Genomic DNA, 24,754 nt, shown 5'->3' on the forward strand with positions numbered 1-24,754 from the left:
CGATAAACTGATATTTGACGACTCAGTTATTGAATTCTGCAGCAGAATGTGTCAGAGTGTTCATTTTAATGCTAACCCCGGTAGATACAGTCTCAGTTCCTTCATTTAAATGGATAAATGTATACGTATCAATATCAGCATCAACAGGAATGTTCATGAAGAAGATCAGATAACAGCATCGACCCACAATTCTGGTGCATCCCTAGTATAATCCTGTATGATCAATACCAGTGATTATTTCTATATGTATACGTTCAAACAGATTTGATACTAAACAAACCGGATTGATCAGAGATCCATTTCCTACACAGGGACGTGTTCAACTTCCACCTTCTCCAGTGACCTCTCTGCTCCTCTTTGCCTGATTTCATTTCACTATATAGTGTTCTGCACATGGTTGACTGCGCTGTGTTTTCTGTGGAGTCTGAACATCATCAGTGATGACTGTACTCCCTAAGCAGTTTCCCAGTCAGGACTTTTTCCTGTCTGTTATGTTTTAGGGGGGTTCGCACATTACTTGTCCAAAAGTAAACAAACCCTGCTTAGAAATGTGCAGCCAGCCTTTCAGCAGAACTGGACGCTCTGAAGCAGCCGTACATACAAGTCTAAGGACACCATGTCCAAAGCCAAGCTTGGCTAGAGGACAACAAAGCCCCCTAGTGGTGGGCTGTGGAGCAGTGGAACTGCATCCTCTGGAGTGATGGAGCTGCATTCAGGACGTTTGGGATGGATGGGCTGGAGCGGGGCTTCTGAGTTAATCCAGAACTAATCATCCAACATCGGAACATGGCCTTAATAGCGCTCTCATGGCTGAATGCAGTTACATTCTTACAGCAATGTTCCAACATCTCGGGAAAAGCCTCCCAGAAGAGTAGAGGCTGGACCCGCAGCTAAAAAAGGGGAACGTCTCTATTGCTAGTCTTGATTTCAGAAGAAACGGTGGACGAGCAGGTATCTACAAACTTTTGGACACGTAGTGGACTTGACTGTTGACAGTTAAATTGGGTCCAGTGAAACGATGAGTGTGTGTCTGTGTGTGTGATGAAACTGCCCCGAAGCGTTCGTCCTAACTAGATTTGTGTATCTTCACCCTCCGTCTCCAAAAAGTGAAATGTTCACATAAAAAAATTCCTCCGGAACAATGTGCTCTTACTCCACTTTTTTTTTTTGTTTGTTTTTTTTGTTTTTTTACAAAACTACTCCAAAGACAAATCCAGATCACAGCACTGTCTTTAAAATGCCTCTTTACTCATGTATCCCATCTCTCTCTCTCTCTAACCTCAGTCTCTCTCCCTCTCTATCCGGAACATTGAGGTAAAACTCAGTAAATCAGAGGTAAAACGGGGGTGTGTTCATTGAATTAATAACTCAAAACATTATCAAAAAACCTCTCAATATTTCAAGTAAAATAAGATATACTAATAAAAATTATGGTAATCGTACTTATAAACATCATTTGAATTTTTTCTTCATATTTTTTGTCCCTAATTAAAAAAAACTAACAATTGAAACACTTTAGATGTCAGTGTTCGACCGCCTCCGAGCCCTCGCCCCAGCCAATCGGAGCTCGGAGAGGCCGAGAGTGGGAGCAGTCCTCCTGCACCTGTCTCTCTGAAGAGCACAGTGCCTTGCTGCCAGCTCACCAACAGCCGGCGGCACCATTAAGGGTCCAGGTAAAGAAGAGTACGAGCGGAATGCAGCAGAGGATCTTGGGGGGTCGGGGGGGATTTTTTCAGTATGAGATCTGGCCCTACAGCTGACAACAATATACCTGTGCTCCCTTCCCTCTCCCGCCCCATCACAAGTACCTCACCACCCCCCCTCCAGACCCCTCCCTGGCCTCCCACACTACCACCCCTGCCCAAGCCCAGCCTTCCTTCCCTCCCTCCCTTCCCCCCCAGCCAGGTCTCACCGCACGGCCTTGTGCTTTCCGCCACAGCAGCCGCATCTCTCCCCGCAGCGCAGGCACGCGCGCAGGGGCAGGTAGCAGCACATGCAGGGCACAAAGAGCGACAGCGCCAGCAGCGCCATCCAGCGGGCGCAGCAGAGCGGGTGCGGCCGGTGGCCCAGCGAGTCCTCGCACGAGCATGGCTCCCAGAACTCACCCTCCGAGTCCGACATGCAGTGGTAGAGCAGGCTCTCGGCGCACCACACGCATGTCCACTGGCGCAGGCAGTGCAGGGCGGGGTCCGGAGCGTCCCGGCAGCGTCCGCGCCCGTTCTCAGAGGCGCTGAAGACCGAGCGGCAGTAAACGCAGCGGGACGAGCAAGAGGACGAGCCCTGCGGACACGGGCTGTCGTCGTCGGGCGAGATGGCGTCTCCACCCCCGCCGGCAGCCCCGCCACCCCCTCTCTTGCGAGTCCGAGAGCGGGGCGTGGCGAGCGAGGTATGGATGCAGCACGGCGAAGGTGAGCCCTTGCCCGTCTCCTGGGGCGAACCGCCGGCAGAGGATGAGCCCGGCACGGCGTTAGGCATGCAGGTAGGAGAAGAGTGGTGCTGAGAACCTTTGGTGTCCAGCATGACGGTGACCTCGCAGCCTGTGATTCCCACGCCCGCCAGCTCCTTCTCGAAGCGCACCACGCATAGCTCCGACTTGTCAGGCCCACCTCCCACCACCACACCCCCTGTCAGCCCCCCCACCTTGGTCCGCGTTGCTCCGGCCCGCCGGTAGTCCTCATAACCCCGGGAGCCCCACAAGTCCTTGCAAGGATCAAGACTGTGCAGGTCGCCTTCCTCCAGCAAGGATATGGTAGGGGACAGAGGTGACAGGGGAGAGGAGGCTGGGGGTGCCAGTGGAGGGGTGGGGGGAGCAGGTGGAGGGGGAGGAGGGGCCGGAGGATTCAACACAGCCGTCACTTGAGAGAGCTGGTGCTGGGCAGGCCGCGTGTGGACCTGGACAAAAGCAGATGACAGAAGAACATATCATGACAAAGGACAAAGGTCCACACAGGTCAAGTCTTTAATAGCTGCAGCTACCATTAAACCTGATCAGGACAGGTGAGGGGGGCATTACCTGGGCAGGGGTCTGAGTAGTGACAGCATGCCCCGCCCCGTACCCAAACTCTTCTGCTGCAGAGCGCACAAAGCAGGTGGAGGAGGATTCGCTGGTCACTATGGTGATGGGCTTGGGCAACATCTCCTTCCTGCTGTTGGAGGACGACTCACTGCCTGTGTGAGACTGTGACAGACTGCAAGTCATCAAACATGCAGAACCGGCTAGTGCTCATGCTAACAAGGTACCCTCACATAACAGACTAACCACAGAAATGCTAATATTAGCGCAGTGCTGATAGACTAAGACTTAGTCTAAATACTGTAGCTGTACTACACCTATACACCGATCAGCCATAACATTAGCACCACTGACAGGCGAAGTGAAGAACACTGCTGATCTTCATCTACAGTGTCTCCTGTCTGTCAGGGGGTGGATCTATTGGGCAGTGAGTGAACAGTCAGGTCTTGAAGGTGATGAAGGTGATGAAGCAGAAAACATGGACAAGCGTAAGAATCTGAATTTTGACAAGAACCAAACTGTGATATTCTAGACAATGACTGGGTCAGAACATCTCCAAAACATCAACAAGCAGGTCTTGTGATTTTTTTTTAAATATGTAAAATGCTGAACCGGTGTCAAGGTCATGGCTTGATCCCCCAAGCTCCCTGATCATGAGGACTGTAAGACTAAGGATCTGCTGCTAACGTTAGTCTTTTTATACCACAGGACACCTTCAGAGGTCTTGTGAAGTCCATACCTCTGGTCTGGTGTGGCAGCACAAGGGTGACCTACTCAGTCGCAGGCAGGTGGTACTACTGTTATGGCTGATCGATGTATGTTGTACATATGTTGTACATACAGTTCAAATAAATCACTGAAAGCCCAACACTGCCATGTTGGAAGAGAGTGTAAATGTCCGACCACATAAAGAAATGACTAACACATGAAGTGGCTGCTGGCGGATGACAGACAGATGTTTGGATTTCCCAGTGTGCCCTGTTGGATCAGCTGTGAGAAAGGGAAAGCTGCCACACCCAGACACTGCCTAGACACTGCCTAGACAGGGCCATCCCTCAAAACTCAGCATCAGAGAGGAGAAGGGGACTTGTGAGATAAGCTACAGAGTTTAGTGGCTGAGACTGGAGTAAAGGTTCACTGGTCATCAATATCAACAGCTCTGAATACAACTGACCAACTCTGTGGGAATGAATGCATAGCTCACAGTGCAGGAGGCTACAGTACGACCTGCATCAGTGATAACAAAGACACCTGGAGCAAATCTGCCAGGAAAAACAGTTGAAAGCCTCCTAACCTCCTAACCTAAGTCACTACATCTGTTAAGTCAGCTGGTGAAATTTCCTCCCTCCTAGATCTTCCTCCATCAGCTGTGAGTGGTGTTATTATTGAACAGTGGAAGAGTTTAGGAGGAACAGCTCACAGAGAGCAGCTCAGCCACCGAGTGTCTGTCAGACCACGTAAAGTTACAGAGCGGGGTCAGGGCCGAGTGCTGAGCTCAGAGCAAAGTGCAGAAAAGCCTCCAACTGCTGCTGCTGGTAGAGCTGCAGAGGAGGACCAGCTCCTTATTAATGACTATGGGTTTAGAATGGGATGGTAGAAAAGCTCCTGTAGGTCAATGTGTCCCAGTACTTTTGTCCATTTATATTTATTTACTTATAATTGTTGTAATAAATAGAATGAATACAATTCTAATTCTAAATATTTTGATATTAACATTATCCAAAAATCTTTAAATTCAGAGTAATGTTAAGCTACAGTTCTGGTAATGATGGACAGAAATCATTAGACAATCACAGAATTAAAAGCAGGTCGTCTATTTCTGAATCATGAAGATGATAAATGGAGAAAAGCAGAGGGAGCGAGTCAGATCTTGGTGTTTGCCCTGGAATGGACGCCTGGGTTAGATGATATATTTGTGAAAGAAATGATGAGGTGATGAAAAAGACTCACTGCTTGACCATCATCTTCAGTGTCTCCCTCTTCTGGCGTGGAGGAAGAAGGCGAGTCAGATCCTTCAAGACAGAATTGATGGAGAAATAAGAAGAAAATCTGATTTTCTCTTGTGAAAAACTGTGTCTAAATAAAATACACATCTTCAGTCCTGTATAAGAACTGTATGCATGTAAAACACCCATATGATGAACTACCTCAGTTCAATTCTAAGACACAACCAGAGTATGAGTCCTTAATTGTATCCTATCTTATGGCTCCAGGCTCCTGCAGTACCTCTGTCCAGCTTGTCAAGGACACTTTGGAGGCCCTTCTCAAACGAGATGGCATCAGCTGGACTCTGGAAGGTCAGGCCAAACTTTCTCTCCTCCACACGCCAGTGATGGAAGATGGGGTTCACCTTGTTGTAGACCAAACCCTTCTGAACGGTGCATTCGAGCACGGGCTGCATAGAGAGACATGGGTAAGTCTGGGTCCATGAATTGGGTGGGGTGGGGGTCAAGGGGGTTGTAAGGGGGGCCGGAAGCATGGCACCACAGATCCTCCAAAGCTGCCGGCTCAGAGAGGGCACAGGTCAGCGCCCTTAGCAGGGTTTCGAGGAAATGGCGGGACGGTCAGAGACAGGCATGAACACACACGCACACACTCACTGCTCGATCGCGCAGTCGCTCTCCTCGTATGACGTACTCCCTCCGTCCTCGGCCTTCGGAGCTCCGCCCCTTGCAGATGATAACGTGACTGAGGCCACCCCCTCCAAGGGGCACCCAGCCGCCGCTAGAGTCGTCACGTGTCATCACCACTGCTCGGACACGCACACTGTGGGGAGATACATGGTGTGAGCGCACAGTCTGATTGATCATGAAAAACACAAACACACACTTGGCCTTCTGCATAAGCTTCATTCTAAAGTGTGTTATGGTATGACACATACCCTGTGTTGACAAAAGTATTGGGACACCTGTCTCTACTGTCCAGGGAAAAAACTTTCTACTAGATTTTGGAGGAGCATTGTTATTCAGCAACAGCAGTATTAGTGAGTTAGTGAGGTCAGGATGTTGGAGGATGATCACCACTCCACATCATCATCCCCACCTCATCCCAAAAGTACTGGATGGAGCTCCACCTCCATCATTCCAGAGAACACAGTTCTTCCACTGCTACACAGCTCCTCAATGCTGGGGGGCTTTATACCCCTCTAGCCTACGCCTGGCATTAGGCAGCATGGAGCCAATAGGGTCATGATATTAATCTGCTCCAGAGAGTCCTATTCTATTGGAAGTATGGTAGCAATAGGTGCAACTTTGCAATGCATTAATTAGAAGAGGTGTCCATAAATATCTGGACATTTTGTGGATTATTTAATGGTGCCACTACAGGTTCCTTTTTCGTCCATTCCAAACTTATCAGATGTCAGAAAAAATACAAATTGACTCAGTGTATCAGGAAGACAAGCCACAACACACACACACCTTTATGCACCCACCTCTAAACACACATTCACTCACATGTACACTGTTAAATGCACCTTCCTTTAGAACTGAAGTGTAATCCATCAGAAAGTGGGGAAATAATCTAATTGTGATTTTTCTGTAATGGCTTATTTAATTATGTAAATTCCAATCCTGTATTAATGGATCACATATCTATCAAATTTATGTATATACCTACTTCTACATGCAGAGATTAAGTAATAGTTATGTCTCCTTGTCACACTCAGCATATGCATGATTAGGGGCTTCTGACTGGTCATCAGCTGGAAGTTCAGGATGCTCATTTGTACTTTTTGTTTTTTTTTCTTGTCAAAAAAAGAAAGTCTATTGGCTAATTTAAATTGCAGTTCTTGTGATTACAATTATTGCATCCATTCATATTGCAATTTTAAGCGAAGTGTGTTATGTATTATTTAAAACAGACATAAGCTCAGATGTGTTGTAGTGTTGTGTTTTAGAGGGGTTCTCTCACTCTCATGGGTCTTTACAAAAATGTGCAAACCGGTGCAAAATACCTGGAGACACTGCATCCTAAACCTAAAGCTCCGTTCACATTACCAGGGTGAAGTGACTCAAATCTGGCGTGGGCTAGAGGGGTATAAAGCCCCCCAGCATTGAGCTGTGGAGCAGTGGAAGAGCTGTGTTCTCTGGAATGATGGTGGAGGAGCTCTTGGGGTGAGGTGGGAATGATTAGGGGGATGATTAGGTGGGGTGGTGATCATCATCCAACATCCTGACCTCACTATCACGCTTTACATTGAATGCAATCAAATCCTCACAGCAATGCTCCTCCAGAATCTAGAAGAATGTCTTTTTCTCTGGACAGTAGAGACAGTTACTCCAACAAAAACAGGATCAGCTCATTATTACCCTTAATTTCAGAAGAAACAGTGAATGAGCAGGTGTCCCAATACTTTTGTCTATGTAGTGTATAATGTTCTGTACAGTCACAATTTCTACATTTGCTAAACGTTTGTGTATTTGGAATTGGGATTGATTTGTATTATCAATACCTAAATCATCCCACAATTCCCATATTGGTGCATCTCATACTAACATTTATTAAATGTAGGAACTGGGACTGCATACACATGGATTAGCTTTATGGAGAAGCATGGTGGACATTTCTTATTATCCCTGGCTACAGCATTTAAAAAAACTGGTCACTAAGTATGTAGTTAGTGGCCTTCCATCTCCTTTCCCTTCAAACAAACAACTACAGTTAAAATTTTGCACATTCACAGATATCCATCCACAATAATAACTACGTTCCCCTCCTGCTCCAGATCCACCAGAGTCTTTCGGTCAGACACTGACTGTATCAAATCAGGCCCAGTGAGTGGTTCAGTGGACTAAGGTCCAGTGGACTTGATCCGAGGATCGCTGGTTTAAATCTAAGATCATTCTGCTTGCCATTAGCTTCCAGAGTCAGAGGGAGCACAACTGCTCACTCACTGTCACCTGTAGTATCGGAGCTGGAGCTGAGCGTGCTGGCTACCTAGCTGTCTTAACCCTCCCAGTGTTTGGGGCATTGCTAGTGATAGTGCGGGTTCACATGAACAGGGATTGAGTAATGGTCTTCCATATTGGGTAGAAAATGGAATAAATTCAGAATTCTAATTCAAAATCAGATCTGATCCACACAGAACTCCAGAACTGGACTGGACTAAATGATTGGCTCCTTGTCAGAACTGTGGGAGAGAAGTGGGGGTCAGTGGTGTGGTGCTTCTTTACTCTGTATGAGTGGAGAGTAACAGGTGCTGCAGTATAGAAATCCCTCCTTCCACCAGTTTAATGGAGGAAAGCTGCCTCAGTCTGTGTGTCTGTGTACCGCACTGAGCATGGAGGAAAGAGAGGAGAGCAGAGAACTGTCCGAGAACTGTCTGAGATCCACAACTGTGGGAAAGTATGGACCCTCTCGAAGCTACAAGTCCATCTCCAGAGGTCTTAATGTTCCTGTGTCCACTGTGAGCGACGTCAATAAGACGTTTACAGACCAAAGCTAACCTCTTTGGACGTGGACGGAGGAGAGGAACTGATGGAAGATTAAAGCCAAGGATTGTTGGAATGGTGGCAAAAGAACCTCCGTCAGCTTCCAGAATCAAGCTGCCCTGCAGTCAGTGTGAGGAGAATGTCATCTGGGAGAATGTCCAGCGGACAGCTGAGACCTAAATAGATCATTGTACATCATTGTACCATTTACAGAAAGTGAAGTGAGGCCTTCAAAGAAAAGAACACGGTCACTATGGTCAAACATGGAGAAGGAACATAATATAGGGCCCAGTGTTTGAAGGTCTTCCAGCAGGATATGACCCAATGCATACTCCAAAAAGCACACAGAATCGGTCTCAAGTGACCAACAATGAGCCAAGATCTAAATCCTATAGAACATCACGAAGAGATCCTAAAGCAGCATTTGGGAGAAGGCATCCTTCAAATGTGAGACCCCGTTTACACCTGGTCTCTTCTTGAGTCTTGAGTATCAGGATTTTATCTGGATTAGGCCAAACCACATAAAACAGCAGGGGTAAACTCAACCAGATACTAATCCCATCACTCAGACCAGTCCAGGAGGAGGTCTGAGACTCATCTCAGCCACGGTACAGCAGCGGAAACACACTCACCTCTCCAAGACACATTCCACAACCCAAAACCCCTCCCAGTAAAACCCAAAACCCCTCCCAGTACTACCAGAATTCCTCCCTGTACAACAAGCTCCTCCCAGTACAATCAAAACTCCTCCCAGTACAACCCAAACACTGGTATTAATTGCTGTGTAATGAGCAGATTGGCATATTCCATCCCACACAGCAACAGGATTTCAGTCTGACTAACCAGAGACGCACTTGACTACCCAGTGTAAACACATGGGGCTAAAATCTCATCTGGGTATCATCCAGATACCAGTCCCATGAAGTGAGCAGGTGTGAGTCTGAGAGACCTGGAGCAGGTGGTAAACAAAGAGTGGTCCGGAATTCCAGCAAAGAGGTGTAAGAACCTCATTCACGGATACAGGAAGGGACTGATTTCAGCTATTATTTCTAAAAGATGTGCTTCCAAATGTTATTGTTATTAAATAAGTTGAGGGTGTCAATCATTTTGTCCAGTCAATTTCTGGAGTTCGGTGTGGGATGATCAGATCTGATCGTTTTCTGTTTATTTGTGTTGTTCCAAAGCAAAGAAAATAAATAATAATAAATAAGTGCGAATATCAAAGCGGTTCTGCAACAATCTGGGAAGTGCATCTTCTGAAAGAAGTGCAGGGGTGCCAATACTTTGGCCATGACTGTAGCTCAATGGTCTTCAGCACTACTGATAATAAACCTGTAGATGGAGGCGAGTCTGGATGATCAGCTGCATAAAAACTAAAAACCTTCGATCTGGCAGAATTTGGATTGATACCGCGTTCCGTCATCGACTGGTTTTACTGGTATAAATAACACCTGACTGGTTTTTGGTGTTGAAGTACACTCCTAGGAAAAGAGAACCCTTTTCAGTGCAATATAGAACCATTTTAAAGGTTCTATATAACACAACGTCTACACACGTTTTACTTGTATATGAAGAAACATTTAACCAGGCAAAGAACCACTGAACTGTCATGGTTCCACATAGAACCACTGCCTTTACAGAAGAGGAACCCATTTTAGCAGTGTAGTTAGTGTAAAGCATCATCCAGAGACTCATACTAAAGGTCAACCTCCCTATTAATACTAGTAATATAGTTTGATTTCAGGAGGAGGTGTCTACAAACTTTTGGACAAATGGTGGACTAACAGCAGGTGTGTGTCTGTGTGTATGGGGGTTATTTTGATGAAACCGCCCTGAACCTTCAACTAAACTAGATTTATGTATCTTCACCATTTATCTCCAAATAAGTGAAATGGACAAAAGTATTGGGACACCTGCTCATTCACTGTTGGTTCTGAAATCAAGGGTATTAAAGAGCTGATCCTGCTTCTGTTGGAGTAACTGTCTCTACTGTCCAGAGAAGAAGACTTTCTACTAGATTCTGGAGTGTTAGTAAGGTCAGGTTGGATGATGATCACCACCCCAACTCATCATCCCCAATTCATCCCAAAAGTACTGGATGGAGCTCCACCACCATCATTCCAGAGAACACAGCTCCTCCACTGCTCCACAGCTTCTCAATGCTGGGGGGCTTCATACCCCTCTAGCCCACGCCTGGCATTATTAGGCAGCATGGAGCCAATAGCTTCATCCATGTTTGTATCTATGTCAGCGATTTATCAGAAGGGGTGTCCACAAACATTTGGACATATAGTGTATTTCATCACTCTGCTTGTGCAGCAGTCCAGCACCACCTAAACAATAAACACATCCATAACCAAATAAGCCTCAAATCTAATCACCAGTTTAAAGCCAATCATCATTTTAAAAGCAATCAGGAATCGATACTGATATTGATTGATTTCCAATATCCCTATACTATAATAACGCTGTGAACACTGTCCGCCCTGCACACCGTTCCCCTCTGCTCCAGTGAAGGTGAGCAGGCGCGTGTCTGCTGCTGACCGATCGTCCGAGCGCTCGTGTCGGTTCCGCCATCAGCTTCCCCGGTGCTGAGGCACGATTATATCAATGACAGGAAGCGGCGCGGGGCTTTAATGGACGGTCACGTGGCCGAGGTAAACGTAATCTCGCGGACTAACTGGTGTCCAGCTGCCGTGGCGTTTTTACGGGGAGATTAAGTGAAGGGCAAGAGGGAAAGGGGGTGTTGGGGGGTCGTGGGGACGGCAGGAGGGTGGTGGAGATGGGAAATCCAGTAAAAATCCGCCCCAGATTTTGCTACAACTGCAGGTTAGCTTAGCCGTAGTCCGGAATGTGGAAATCCACTCCGGGATTTCGCTCCAACTGCCAGGGTTAGAGTAGCTGCAGCAGAGCTGTCCTGGCAGTTGGAGCGAAATCCCGGAGTGGATTTCCACATTCCGGACCTGAATTGACCATTTCTCAGGGTTGTAATGGTGGTGGTGATGGTGGTGTACATAGGGGAGAAGGGGTGTAAGCTGCTGAGAGCGCTCCTCTCCCAGATATCCCAGCGAGGTGTCTATCCGAGCCACGGAGCTCCAACGATGGAGGAGCCGGACTGCACCTCCTCCTTCTCCGCGTCCTCCTGTGCTAGCGGACTGTGATACATACATACATAGCTAGCGTCCTCACCCTCTCTCTCTCACTCTCTCTCACTCTCTCTCACTCTCTCTCACTCTACCTCCACCTCACTCTCTCTCCCCGCCCGCCTCTCATCACAGCGCGCGCTCACATCCGCACTCGCCGCTTGTTTTATGAATGAAATTCAATAAGAAAGTGTCCGACTCAAACACACGGGTGCTCTGTGTCCGCGAGGCCACACACACACACACACACACACACACACACACACACCTATATATACATATATATATATATAGGGAGAGAGAGAAAGTAGCGAGACCGTGTGAGGAAGAGAAAAGAGATGAGTGGGTGCAAGGAGGGAGCGAGGGAGCGAGGGAGGGAGCGAGGGAGCGAGGGAGGGAGCGAGGGAGGGAGGGAGGGAGCGAGGGAGGGAGCGAGGGAGGGAGGGGAGCGCCATGAGAAAAGGAAGAAGAGGAGGGGGTGAGGAAGAGAGGGTGAGGGAGGAAAAAAAATCACATTTCATTCATAAAGTTAGGCTTTAAAAATCATAATGAAACTCGAGACGCGTTGATAAAAAAAACAAAAAAAAAAACAACCCCCCAAAAAATCTCGCGCGCCTCTCCTACGCATTTTTGCATTAGCCTCGCGCAGCAAACGGGTCGGTAACGGCGACGGTGAGCGATTAAAAAACAACAACAAAAAATAAATAACAGCGTATTTTGGTTCAATTTGACCCCCCCCCCCCCCCCCCCCCCCCATTCACATTCCCTGACATATTCGCTCGAGACGGCTCCGTTTCTCTCTGCGTATTCGGAACGCAGCCTTTAAACGCACATATACACCTACACACACACACACACACACACACACACACACACACACACTGACACAGCCTCTTCGTCTTTGATACGGCATTGATGAAGATCCGCGCGCGAGCTGCGCTGGTGTCGGATCAGTCTGATGGTGGTTCCGCTCCGTGTCCTTCTCGGGCAGGCGGGCAGGCGGAGCGGGTGGAGCGGGTGGAGCGGGCGGAGCGGGCTGCACACTGTTGATAGCTAACAGCTCGTAATGGTGCTTTTCTACAGCAGCTAGTGGATCAGTTGTAGGAGCCTTCGGTGCTCGCCTGCAGTCCTACAGTCAGTCCGTCCATTAGAGGCAGCGCACGACCCCCTTCCACAGCCTGACCACCCAAACACACACACTCACTCACACACACTCACACACACTCACACACTCTCACACACTCACTCACACACACTCACACACACACACACACACACACATATGAAGCAAACGTAAGGACTTACTCGCCCTCCATGGCTCGGTGCTGCTGGCCGCTCGGAGCTGGCTGCCCCCCGGTCTCCAGGCTTCTTTTTTTATATTTCCCTTCTCGCCAGAACACACACACACACACACACACACACACACACACACGCACGCACGCACGCACGCACGCACACGCACGCGCGCGCGCGCGCTCGCTCACTCACTCAAACACACACATACGTATACACACACATGCGCGCGCGCGCGCGCACCCCCGCACACACACACTCACACACACACACACACTCTCTCTCTCTCCCACTCTCACTGTCTGTGTGAGTCGCGCGCTCCGCTCGCTGCTCTCATTGTCTTGTCTTTCTTCCCGTCCAGCTTTCTGGCGAGTCGCTGTATCATCAGGATGGGCTCGAGGTTGCAGCGGCCATTTTCCGCTGGCAGCAGCGGCAGCAGCATCCTCCCTCCCTCCCTCCCTCCCTCACAGCCCCCCACCCCGCCCCCCACCTCCTCCCTCCTCCCTCTCTCTCTCTCTCAATCACTTCCTCCTCGCTTTTCTTCCCCACTTCCTTACTCCACCTGCCGCGCTCCCTTCAGCCCCGCGCGCTCGGGCTCGCCTCGCCTCGCGCTTCTGATAATCCCATCATCCAACCGGGCGGATTAGAGACCGGGCGCGTCTCCGCTCCAGCCGCGAGGAACGCTGGCAGTGGGCAGGGCTTTCACCGTTCGTGAGGAAACGCTGGACACACACACACACACACACACACACACACACACACGCACACAGGTTCTAGGTAAAGATGCGAACCATTCCAGTGTGAGTACAGGCAGAGAAGGCCCGCCGCCTATAGAGCGCCTATAGAGCCGCGCGGAGGGGCCGTTCAGCACCCCGGACAGCTCCAGTGGCGGGTTGCCGGTTTGCTGCCTCCTCCATTCATCTCCGCTCCCCATTCATGTTCACTGCGAGTCACAGCGAACAGCCTGCCATTGATAAACAGCCGCCGCACAGCACAGCGGCCCCCACACTGAACAACACACCTGGTGATTAGCCTGGACACGAGTTTTCACCACTTTATTATTTTAAAAGAGAGAATATTTGACATTTGATATTGTATTCCATCAGCCGCGACCACAGGCCTGTGTAATATATCTAACACTACTGGATCAGAACCTTTACAGAAGCCTCTAAAACTGTCCAAGCATATGTATTTATTTATCACCAGAAATGGTTACGAGTCAAAACAAAAAAGCCTTTTCAGTAATATACACCAGTCAGCCATAACATTAATACCACCTGCCTCCACAACAGAGCTGACCCGTCGAGGCATGGCATTAGCAACAGATCCCGTGGCCACGTCCTGAGCTGGGACCTCCAGGAGCATCACACTGGCCTGTATTGCAGTTCTTTTGGTAGCTAGGTACTGACCACTGCGTACCGGGAACACCCCACCAGACCTGACTAGCTAGCTACTGTTTTGGAGATGTTCTGACCCAGTCGTCGAGCACATCACAGTTTATTTTTTCATCGCCATCAAAACTGACTGGTTAATAAACCCACCCAGCCACTGCAGATGATCTACATGTGGAGGGTAATCAGTGTGTTTCACCTCACCTGTCAGGTGTAATGTTAAGGCTGATCGAGGTGTAGTTCATAAACACCTTAACACACAGGTTATAATGAGATATATAGCTACTGGGTTATAATGAGATATATAGCTACTGGGTTATAATGAGATATATAGCTACTGGGTTATAATGGGATATATAGCTACTGGGTTATAATGAGATATATAGCTACTGGGTTATAATGAGATATATAGCTACTGGGTTATAATGAGATATATAGGTACTGGGTTATAATGAGATATATAGGTACTGGGTTATAATGAGATATACAGGTACTGGGTTATAATGAGATATATAGGTACTGGGTTATAATGAGATATACAGGTACTGGGTTATAATGAGATATATAGGTACTGGGTTATAATGAGATATATAGCTACTGGGTTATAATGAGATATATAGGTACTGGGTTATAATGAGATATACAGGTACTGGGTTATAATGAGATATATAGGTACTGGGTTATAATGAGATATATAGCTAATGGGTTATAATGAGATATATAGGTACTGGGTTATAATGGGGTATATAGGTACTGGGTTATAATGAGATATATAGGTACTGGGTTATAATGAGATATATAGCTACTGGGTTATAATGAGATATATAGGTACTGGGTTATAATGAGATATATAGGTACTGGGTTATAATGAGATATACAGGTACTGGGTTATAATGAGATATATAGGTACTGGGTTATAATGGGGTATATAGCTACTGGGTTATAATGAGATATATAGCTACTGGGTTATAATGAGATATATAGCTACTGGGTTATAATGAGATATATAGGTACTGGGTTATAATGAGATATATAGCTACTGGGTTATAATGAGATATATAGCTACTGGGTTATAATGAGATATATAGCTACTGGGTTATAATGAGATATATAGCTACTGGGTTATAATGAGATATATAGCTACTGGGTTATAATGAGATATATAGGTACTGGGTTATAATGAGATATACAGGTACTGGGTTATAATGAGATATATAGGTACTGGGTTATAATGGGGTATATAGCTACTGGGTTATAATGAGATATATAGCTACTGGGTTATAATGAGATATATAGCTACTGGGTTATAATGGGGTATATAGCTACTGGGTTATAATGAGATATATAGCTACTGGGTTATAATGAGATATATAGCTACTGGGTTATAATGAGATATATAGCTACTGGGTTATAATGAGATATATAGCTACTGGGTTATAATGAGATATATAGCTACTGGGTTATAATGAGATATATAGCTACTGGGTTATAATGAGATATATAGCTACTGGGTTATAATAGGATATATAGCTACTGGGTTATAATGAGATATATAGGTACTGGGTTATAATGAGATATATAGCTACTGGGTTATAATGAGATATATAGCTACTGGGTTATAATGGGGTATATAGGTACTGGGTTATAATGAGATATATAGCTACTGGGTTATAATGGGATATATAGCTACTGGGTTATAATGAGATATATAGCTACTGGGTTATAATGAGATATATAGCTACTGGGTTATAATGAGATATATAGGTACTGGGTTATAATGAGATATATAGCTACTGGGTTATAATGAGATATATAGCTACTGGGTTATAATGAGATATATAGGTACTGGGTTATAATGGGATATATAGCTACTGGGTTATAATGAGATATATAGGTACTGGGTTATAATGAGATATATAGCTAATGGGTTATAATGAGATATATAGGTACTGGGTTATAATGAGATATATAGCTACTGGGTTATAATGAGATATATAGGTACTGGGTTATAATGAGATATATAGCTACTGGGTTATAATGAGATATATAGCTACTGGGTTATAATGAGATATATAGCTACTAGGTTATAATGGGATATATAGCTACTGGGTTATAATGAGATATATAGGTACTGGGTTATAATGAGATATATAGCTACTGGGTTATAATGAGATATATAGCTACTGGGTTATAATGAGATATATAGCTACTGGGTTATAATGAGATATATAGCTACTGGGTTATAATGAGATATATAGGTACTGGGTTATAATGAGATATATAGCTACTGGGTTATAATGAAATATATAGCTACTGGGTTATAATGAGGTATATAGCTAATGGGATATATAGCTACTGGGTTATAATGAGATATATAGCTACTGGGTTATAATGAGATATATAGCTACTGGGTTATAATGAGATATATAGCTACTGGGTTATAATGAGATATATAGCTACTGGGTTATAATGAGATATATAGGTACTGGGTTATAATGAGATATATAGCTACTGGGTTATAATGAGATATATAGCTACTGGGTTATAATGAGGTATATAGCTAATGGGATATATAGCTACTGGGTTATAATGAGATATATAGCTACTGGGTTATAATGAGATATATAGGTACTGGGTTATAATGGGGTATATAGGTACTGGGTTATAATGGGGTATATAGGTACTGGGTTATAATGGGGTATATAGCTACTGGGTTATAATGAGATATATAGCTACTGGGTTATAATGAGATATATAGCTACTGGGTTATAATGGGGTATATAGGTACTGGGTTATAATGGGGTATATAGGTACTGGGTTATAATGGGGTATATAGGTACTGGGTTATAATGAGATATATAGCTACTGGGTTATAATGAGATATATAGGTACTGGGTTATAATGAGGTATATAGCTAATGGGTTATAATGAGATATATAGGTACTGGGTTATAATGGGGTATATAGGTACTGGGTTATAATGGGGTATATAGCTACTGGGTTATAATGAGATATATAGCTACTGGGTTATAATGAGATATATAGCTACTGGGTTATAATGAGATATATAGCTACTGGGTTATAATGAGATATATAGCTACTGGGTTATAATAGGATATATAGCTACTGGGTTATAATGAGATATATAGCTACTGGGTTATAATGAGATATATAGGTACTGGGTTATAATGGGGTATATAGCTAATGGGTTATAATGAGATATATAGGTACTGGGTTATAATGAGATATATAGGTACTGGGTTATAATGAGGTATATAGCTAATGGGTTATAATGAGATATATAGGTACTGGGTTATAATGGGGTATATAGGTACTGGGTTATAATGGGGTATATAGGTACTGGGTTATAATGGGGTATATAGGTACTGGGTTATAATGAGATATATAGCTACTGGGTTATAATGAGATATATAGGTACTGGGTTATAATGGGGTATATAGGTACTGGGTTATAATGGGGTATATAGCTACTGGGTTATAATGAGATATATAGCTACTGGGTTATAATGGGGTATATAGGTACTGGGTTATAATGGGGTATATAGGTACTGGGTTATAATGGGGTATATAGGTACTGGGTTATAATGGGGTATATAGCTACTGGGTTATAATGAGATATATAGCTACTGGGTTATAATGGGGTATATAGGTACTGGGTTATAATGGGGTATATAGGTACTGGGTTATAATGGGGTATATAGGTACTGGGTTATAATGGGGTATATAGGTACTGGGTTATAATGGGGTATATAGGTACTGGGTTATAATGAGATATATAGGTACTGGGTTATAATGGGGTATATAGGTACTGGGTTATAATGGGGTATATAGCTACTGGGTTATAATGAGATATATAGCTACTGGGTTATAATGAGATATATAGGTACTGGGTTATAATGGGGTATATAGGTACTGGGTTATAATGAGATATATAGGTACTGGGTTATAATGAGATATATAGCTACTGGGTTATAATGAGATATATAGGTACTGGGTTATAATGAGATATATAGGTACTGGGTTATAATGAGATATACAGGTACTGGGTTATAATGAGATATATAGGTACTGGGTTATAATGGGGTATATAGCTACTGGGTTATAATGAGATATATAGCTACTGGGTTATAATGAGATATATAGGTACTGGGTTATAATGGGGTATATAGGTACTGGGTTATAATGAGATATATAGCTACTGGGTTATAATGAGATATATAGGTACTGGGTTATAATGGGGTATATAGGTACTGGGTTATAATGAGATATATAGGTACTGGGTTATAATGAGATATATAGCTACTGGGTTATAATGGGATATATAGCTACTGGGTTATAATGAGATATATAGGTACTGGGTTATAATGGGGTATATAGCTACTGGGTTATAATGAGATATATAGGTACTGGGTTATAATGGGGTATATAGGTACTGGGTTATAATGAGATATATAGGTACTGGGTTATAATGGGGTAAGCTGGCAGCAGTGTAGTCATTATAACCGGTAACTCTGCTGACAGGAGGTGTTTTTATTCGAATTTCCGCGGCTAATAAACAACGAGCTCATCCCACCATCAGCGAAAAACACCCTGCGTCTAGTAAAATGTAAAAATGTCGAGTTAAATATTTATTTATATATATAAGTGAGTTCTTCTGCGAGGTGAGGTGAGTGCTGCTACCCGCTTACAATTACCGCCAGTTAGCTAAGTAGCTAGCATTAGCCTTAGCATTAGCCATTAGCTATGCTAAACTGAGCTTGCGAGGTTAGCTATGTGTATTATAAGTTTTTTAAACATCAAAATAATTAAAAATAAATATTTTTCACTTCATTATTGTTGTTTTAGCTTTATAATAATGGTCTGAAATAAAAAAATACGTTACAAATCAGAACACTAGCTAGCTCGCCAGCTATGTGTCCAAATATTTATGGACACCCCTTCTAATGAACGCATTCAGCTACTTTCAGCTGCACCCATTGCTGCTGACACTGATGCACACACACACACACACACACACACACACAGCTTGTCTAGTCCCTGTAGATAAGTACTGCCAATAGAATAGGACCCTCTGGAGCGTCTACCCACCGTGAGACCTTTAAAACCAGGTCTGGCCTCAGCAACACCAGTTCATATTAGATTTAGTTAGATTTAGGTTAAAACTACTGTAAGTGTATCAAAATCAACAAAATACAGCAGCAATGCTATGTGTTTGTAAACTACTTTAGTTTTAAACTTAAAATAATAAAAATACTCTTCCAAGAGAGCATGAAATCAAACCATCTGCCAGCCCATATTTCTGTATATCCCTCACCAGTAATCTGACTAACCATACATACCATAAATCTGACATTTGCATTTGCAACCGGTCAACAGATAAACTACGCTGACCTGTTTTTATGATATTGTGTTGTGCAATACATATTTTTAATGAATCATTTGTTTGTTAAGTATACATGTATAATAATATAGTGAGTAGTTCGGTGTACAAGCTTATACTAGCTCAACTCCCTTACCTCCCTGTCAGTGCTTCAATCTCAGCATCCAATCTCATTCTGACTAGCAAAACAATGGAGTTTATGACAGTAAGGCACAGAACGCATGCATTTAACAAGTTACAGCATCTCACAGCAGTATTAAATAATACTAGATGTACAACAACTTAATTGTTGTTTCCTGTGCAGCTCTGACACACTTTATATTCTGAAAGTAGATTCCATATGTTAACGGTGAGGGCTGCTACTCAGGTCACATAGTTAGCTAGACGGTTCTGTAAATGGGTCCAATATTTATCCTCTCTGTTCAGTACATGGAGGAGCTGAGCTGTAGAGGAACGTACATGAGCTGCACTTCTACTGTTGGAGCGTCCACTTACCGGACAGACTGGGAGTCCAGGGGGAAATCTGCTAATCTGCTTCTGCACTGGAAGCTCAGTGAAGACGGTCTGAGACACTGCGGCTCAGTCTGGGAAAAGGGGGCGGGTCTACCAAATAAGTAGGCGAGTCTGGCTCCGCCTCTGGTCTCTAATACTGAAACTACCTAACTTAAATACCATTTATCATGTAGTTTATATTATTTAAATATCTACTGCACGTCACTGGTGTATATACAGAGATATGTGGTTCCAAATTTAGTTCTATAACTTGAGTCATAAGGGAATTTACAGTGATCCATTCAGAATATGACATTTCTGCTGGGTTGATTGCTAACAGCGGTTTGTGTTTTGTTTATATTTAGGGCAGAGTTGCAGCGGTAGGATGGGCAGTTCTCAGTCTGAGCACAAGCAGCAGAGGAAAAGTTTACCAGGGAGGGAGAATGGAGAGCAGGGGAGACAGGAGATGGCAGAGACAAAGACAGACACTGAGAGTAAAACCGTAAGGTTAAGATCTTCTCTCCTTTTTAAATCCACGGGCATCCCTGAGTTTTCACCTGTTGTGGACCAGTCTACATTTGGCCCCTTACAACCAGCCAAGTCATCAGTGTGCAGTCCTGTCAAAAACAGTGTGCTCCCACAGCCTCTCTGTGCTGCAGCATCAATTTCTAATATCTTAAAGACCTGCCACCCGCAACTGTTCAGTGTTCCCTCAGAAGAAGTCTGTGAGCATACTGGAAGCAATAACAAGCCAAGATCTTCACACCAAACCTCAGCATCTGTTGCTTCCTCTTCGTTTACAACTTCACTTCTGAAGAGTCCTCCTAATGCAAGCCCACAGTCTGTGTACAGACCACCTACACCTCCCCTTTTGTCTTTGTGCAAGAAAACCTCAGCTGCACCAAAGGAAGCATATCAGAAGCCTGCCCTGTCTGGGACAGTTCAGCTGTTGGAAAACACAGAGCACACCCCAAAAGAGACCAAGACCCCGTTGAAAGGAACAGCAACTCGAGATTCTGTGAATGCGCACCAGTTGCCCCTCAACAGCCCTACTCAAACTGACTCCAGGTGGGTGGTTTTCTGTGTGAATTCAGAGGTCTGTAGTTTTGGCAGCAGAGTGAAATACGTTTGCAGTGGTGTACCGGTTTTAGGTATAGCATGGTATAAAAATTGATGGTTATCATACCATGTACATTTGCTTTTTAATTATTAAGTATCAGTCAATAATAAAAATACAGAGGAGAACAACAACAACAAGAGGAAGAATAATGCAATACTGTGAATTGTGATCATTTCCGCAATGGTTATCATACTGTGTCTCATGCCATCGCTACCCTTTTCTTTATCTTAATTTCTTAAGTTATTAAAGTTATTATAAGTGATCATTTGCTGACGTCATTGGTGAAGTTGTGTGTTTCCCAAATATGAATGAAAAAGCTGTGAAAGAAAAGATATTTGAAGTGATCACAACTGGCTTTCAATTTTAAACCAAAATACATTAAAATTTATGGCATTTAGCTGACTTACAAGGTTACTCGTATTATAGAGGTGGGTCAATGTAGTGTTAGGAGTCTTGCCCAAGGACTCTTATTGGTGTAGCACAGCATAGTCACCCAGACCAGGAATCGAACCCTGGTATCCCACATGGTGTGGCAGCTCACTGGCAGGTAAAAAAACACCAACAATTGAACTGATCACAACTGACTCTTAATTTCCAACCAATATATTATAACCCTTAATATATTATTAACCCTTCCAAAACTTCAAGACATTTTTAAAGGGTGTGTGTGTGTGATGTACATGTATGTAATCCCTCTGATGGGTTTCTTCACAGAATTGAATGTGTCAAGAAACAAGAAGCTCTGTCTGACACACAAATGCAGTCAGAGATGCAGAGAGTCCTGAATGGTCCTCCCTGTGAGAAGACCATCAGGGGCACCCCTCCGAATGTTAGCCCTGCATGCCATGAGGGAAAGGCAAAGCAAACTGCTCAGAAAGCCAAGATGAGCAAAGCTGATAATAAGGAGTCTACTGAGTCAGAGCATGTTCAGTCAGGTGCCCCAACTCTAAAACCCAGCACCACGCCAATAAAGATAGTACTGAACAAAAGCGACACTAAACCGACCCCGGCTAAAGCTAGGAAGAAGGTTAAAGATCAAACACAACCTCAAAATGGCAATGGTCTCTCCACACCGGCACCTGTCTACAAAACTCCAGAAACATCAGCAGTAGCTGCAAGGCACAAAACCACCGCTGCAAATTCACTGGTTCTACCAACGTCAGAGCTGGAATCCCATAAGGGACCTCAGCTCTTACCAAAGGGTCACATCCCTGTTCACTCCACAAGCAGTACAGGCAGCACTGCTAAACAGCCCGCTTCCCCCAAGCATGTTTCAACCAGTCAGGCATTTAACAGCATCAGCACCACCAGCAGAAGCACTCTGGCATGTTCCTCATGCTCATCTCCTGGCAGTTCATTCACATCAAGGACGAGTCTGAAACTCAAAAGACAGAAGAGTAAATCCAAAGCAGAAGCAAAGATGGAAGGTGACGTTACACCCTCTGCTGATCATGTGGAGAGCGAGGAGGAAGCGTGCAAGAACACTCAGACAGAGACCAGCAAAGATGCAGAGAAGCAGACACCAAAATGTCCAGACCAGCTTACTGATGAGTTAAGCAGGAGGATGAATGATGTGCAGCAACTTCACAAATCAAATTTAGGATCATTTCCAGAGCTAAAACACTCGCTTGAGCCCGAATTAAACGAAGCTCACAAGTTTTCTGCAGTTCAATCACCCCCATCTGCAAAACCTTCAACAACACCTGACAGCAAAGTCTCTGAAGACTGTACAACTGAGGGTGTGCTGATTTCTACCTGTTCCTCGACTGCATCTGACATCGTTAATAGAGTAACACCATCTGAAGATGTGCCAGACAAAGCTGAAGATACAACCAGCATCCTTACTGCTCTGAGCTCCCAGACGAAGGCCAAGAGAAATCATGCTGCCGAGACTACAAAGAGCATGACTGCAGAAGCAGAGGTAATACAGGTCAGAACCGAGAAAGACACACCACCTCCTGCTCCTCCTCCATCTCCTGGGCATTCATCACGTCCTGGCCATCACTGGCATCCCTTCACCACTGATCTGGCGTGTACCCGCAAGGCCCGGTGCCCTCACAGAGGCAGCGCTTTACTTCCCAGGAACATCAGACGCTGGTGAGCTCCATTCATACCGTGATTTGCTGTGATGTAGGGGTGTCCAAAGTTCTTGTTTTGGGAGAACAAAGTAAAATGTTCATATAGTGGATAACACCACCACCATCACCAGCCCATTGCAGACTGGGGTTCAATTTCTCAGCAGTCCTGCACAGTCCTAGACACAGCTTGTCTAACCTCTGTAGAGAAGTACTGCCAATAGAATAGCACTTTCTGGAATATATTATCATGACCCTAATGGCTCCATGCTGCCTAATGCCAGGGGTGAGCTAGAGGGGTATAAAGCTGTGAGCTGTGGAGCAGTGGAAGAGCTGTGTTCTCTGGAATGATGGTGGTGGAGCTCCATCCAGTACTTTTGGGATGAGGTGTGGAGTTGGGGATGATGAGGTATGGTGGTAGTCATCCAATTTCCTGTCCTCACTTATGTTTGAATGCAATCAAATTCTCACAACAATGCTCCTCCACAATCTAGTAGAAAGTCTTCTTCTCTAGACAGTAGAGACAGTTACTCCAACAGAAGCAGGATCAGCTCTTATAATACCCTTGATTTCTGACAAAACCATGAATGAGCAGGTGTGTCCCAATACGTTTGCCTTTAAGTTTAAAATAAAAAGAAAAATATATATACTTAATGCTTGAGTGGTAGGCCAAAGTAAATGTCCTCTAAGTCATACCCTGGCCAGCCCTGCTGTAATCTGAACATGGTAGTACATTAGCAATGACTAATGATCGCATTTGTGAAGTGAAATGAAAAATATTCTATAAGTGCAATAATGGAGAGCTGAAGATCCATTACTCAAGTATTTATCCAGTGACAGAAACAGGATACTTTGCGGACACTGTTGTTTTTGGAAAGGGAAGGGGCGTCTGTTCTACTGAACTGTTACATGCCAAACTAATGACTAAAAGCAAAATCATTAATTGAACATTTCTGTACCATTTTACTACAATAAGTCAATTTACATCAATCAGGAGTCAGATTCTGAACTAGTTCTACAGAACTAAAAACTACGAATTGAGAATGTGTGTACAGAGAAGATCCAAAACACAGCCAGCTCCTTTCCTTTCCACCACTGAGCTCTGCTGTGATCACAGAGCTTACTGTCCTTTTCTTGCTCAGGCTCCATGTGAAACAGAACCACCTGTGTGAACCACCCTGGGTAACAACAGCAGCACTGGCAGCCTCCCTCGCTTGTCGAATGAAGCAAGAGAATGAAGCAAGAGAATGAAGCAAGAGATCTTTGCCTTTGAAAGTTACTTCATTCTGGGAAGAATAAACCCAGATATAATATTTACCTCTAAATAAACTCCCTGCATGAAATGAGCTGAGCTTGTTCCTTGTGATGGCACAGCGATTCCTGGATTTCAGAGGAA

The 24,754-nt window shown here is 44.5% G+C and overlaps 1 protein-coding gene across 5 annotated transcripts; it reads right to left on the reverse strand.

The window, feature by feature from the left end:
• Positions 1-1,903: 1,903 nt before the first annotated feature.
• Positions 1,904-24,754, reverse strand: spred3 (sprouty related EVH1 domain containing 3). 5 transcript variants are annotated; one of them, XM_072694941.1, is made up of 6 exons: positions 24,677-24,754; positions 5,614-5,779; positions 5,240-5,408; positions 4,964-5,025; positions 3,014-3,178; positions 1,904-2,892 (listed from the first exon to the last, which is right to left on the reverse strand). In XM_072694941.1, the coding sequence occupies exons 2-6, from the start codon at positions 5,755-5,757 to the stop codon at positions 1,909-1,911; spliced, it is 1,524 nt and encodes a 507-aa protein (XP_072551042.1). In that variant the 5' UTR covers positions 5,758-5,779; positions 24,677-24,754; the 3' UTR covers positions 1,904-1,908. The 5 variants fall into 5 exon arrangements, with proteins under 5 accessions (XP_072551042.1, XP_072551040.1, XP_072551041.1 ...); XM_072694939.1 differs by lacking the exon at positions 24,677-24,754 and adding an exon at positions 12,894-13,323; XM_072694940.1 differs by lacking the exon at positions 24,677-24,754 and adding an exon at positions 12,475-12,770.

Source organism: Salminus brasiliensis, chromosome 13 (genome assembly GCF_030463535.1).
Source record: "Salminus brasiliensis chromosome 13, fSalBra1.hap2, whole genome shotgun sequence".
Classification (NCBI taxonomy): domain Eukaryota; kingdom Metazoa; phylum Chordata; class Actinopteri; order Characiformes; family Bryconidae; genus Salminus; species Salminus brasiliensis.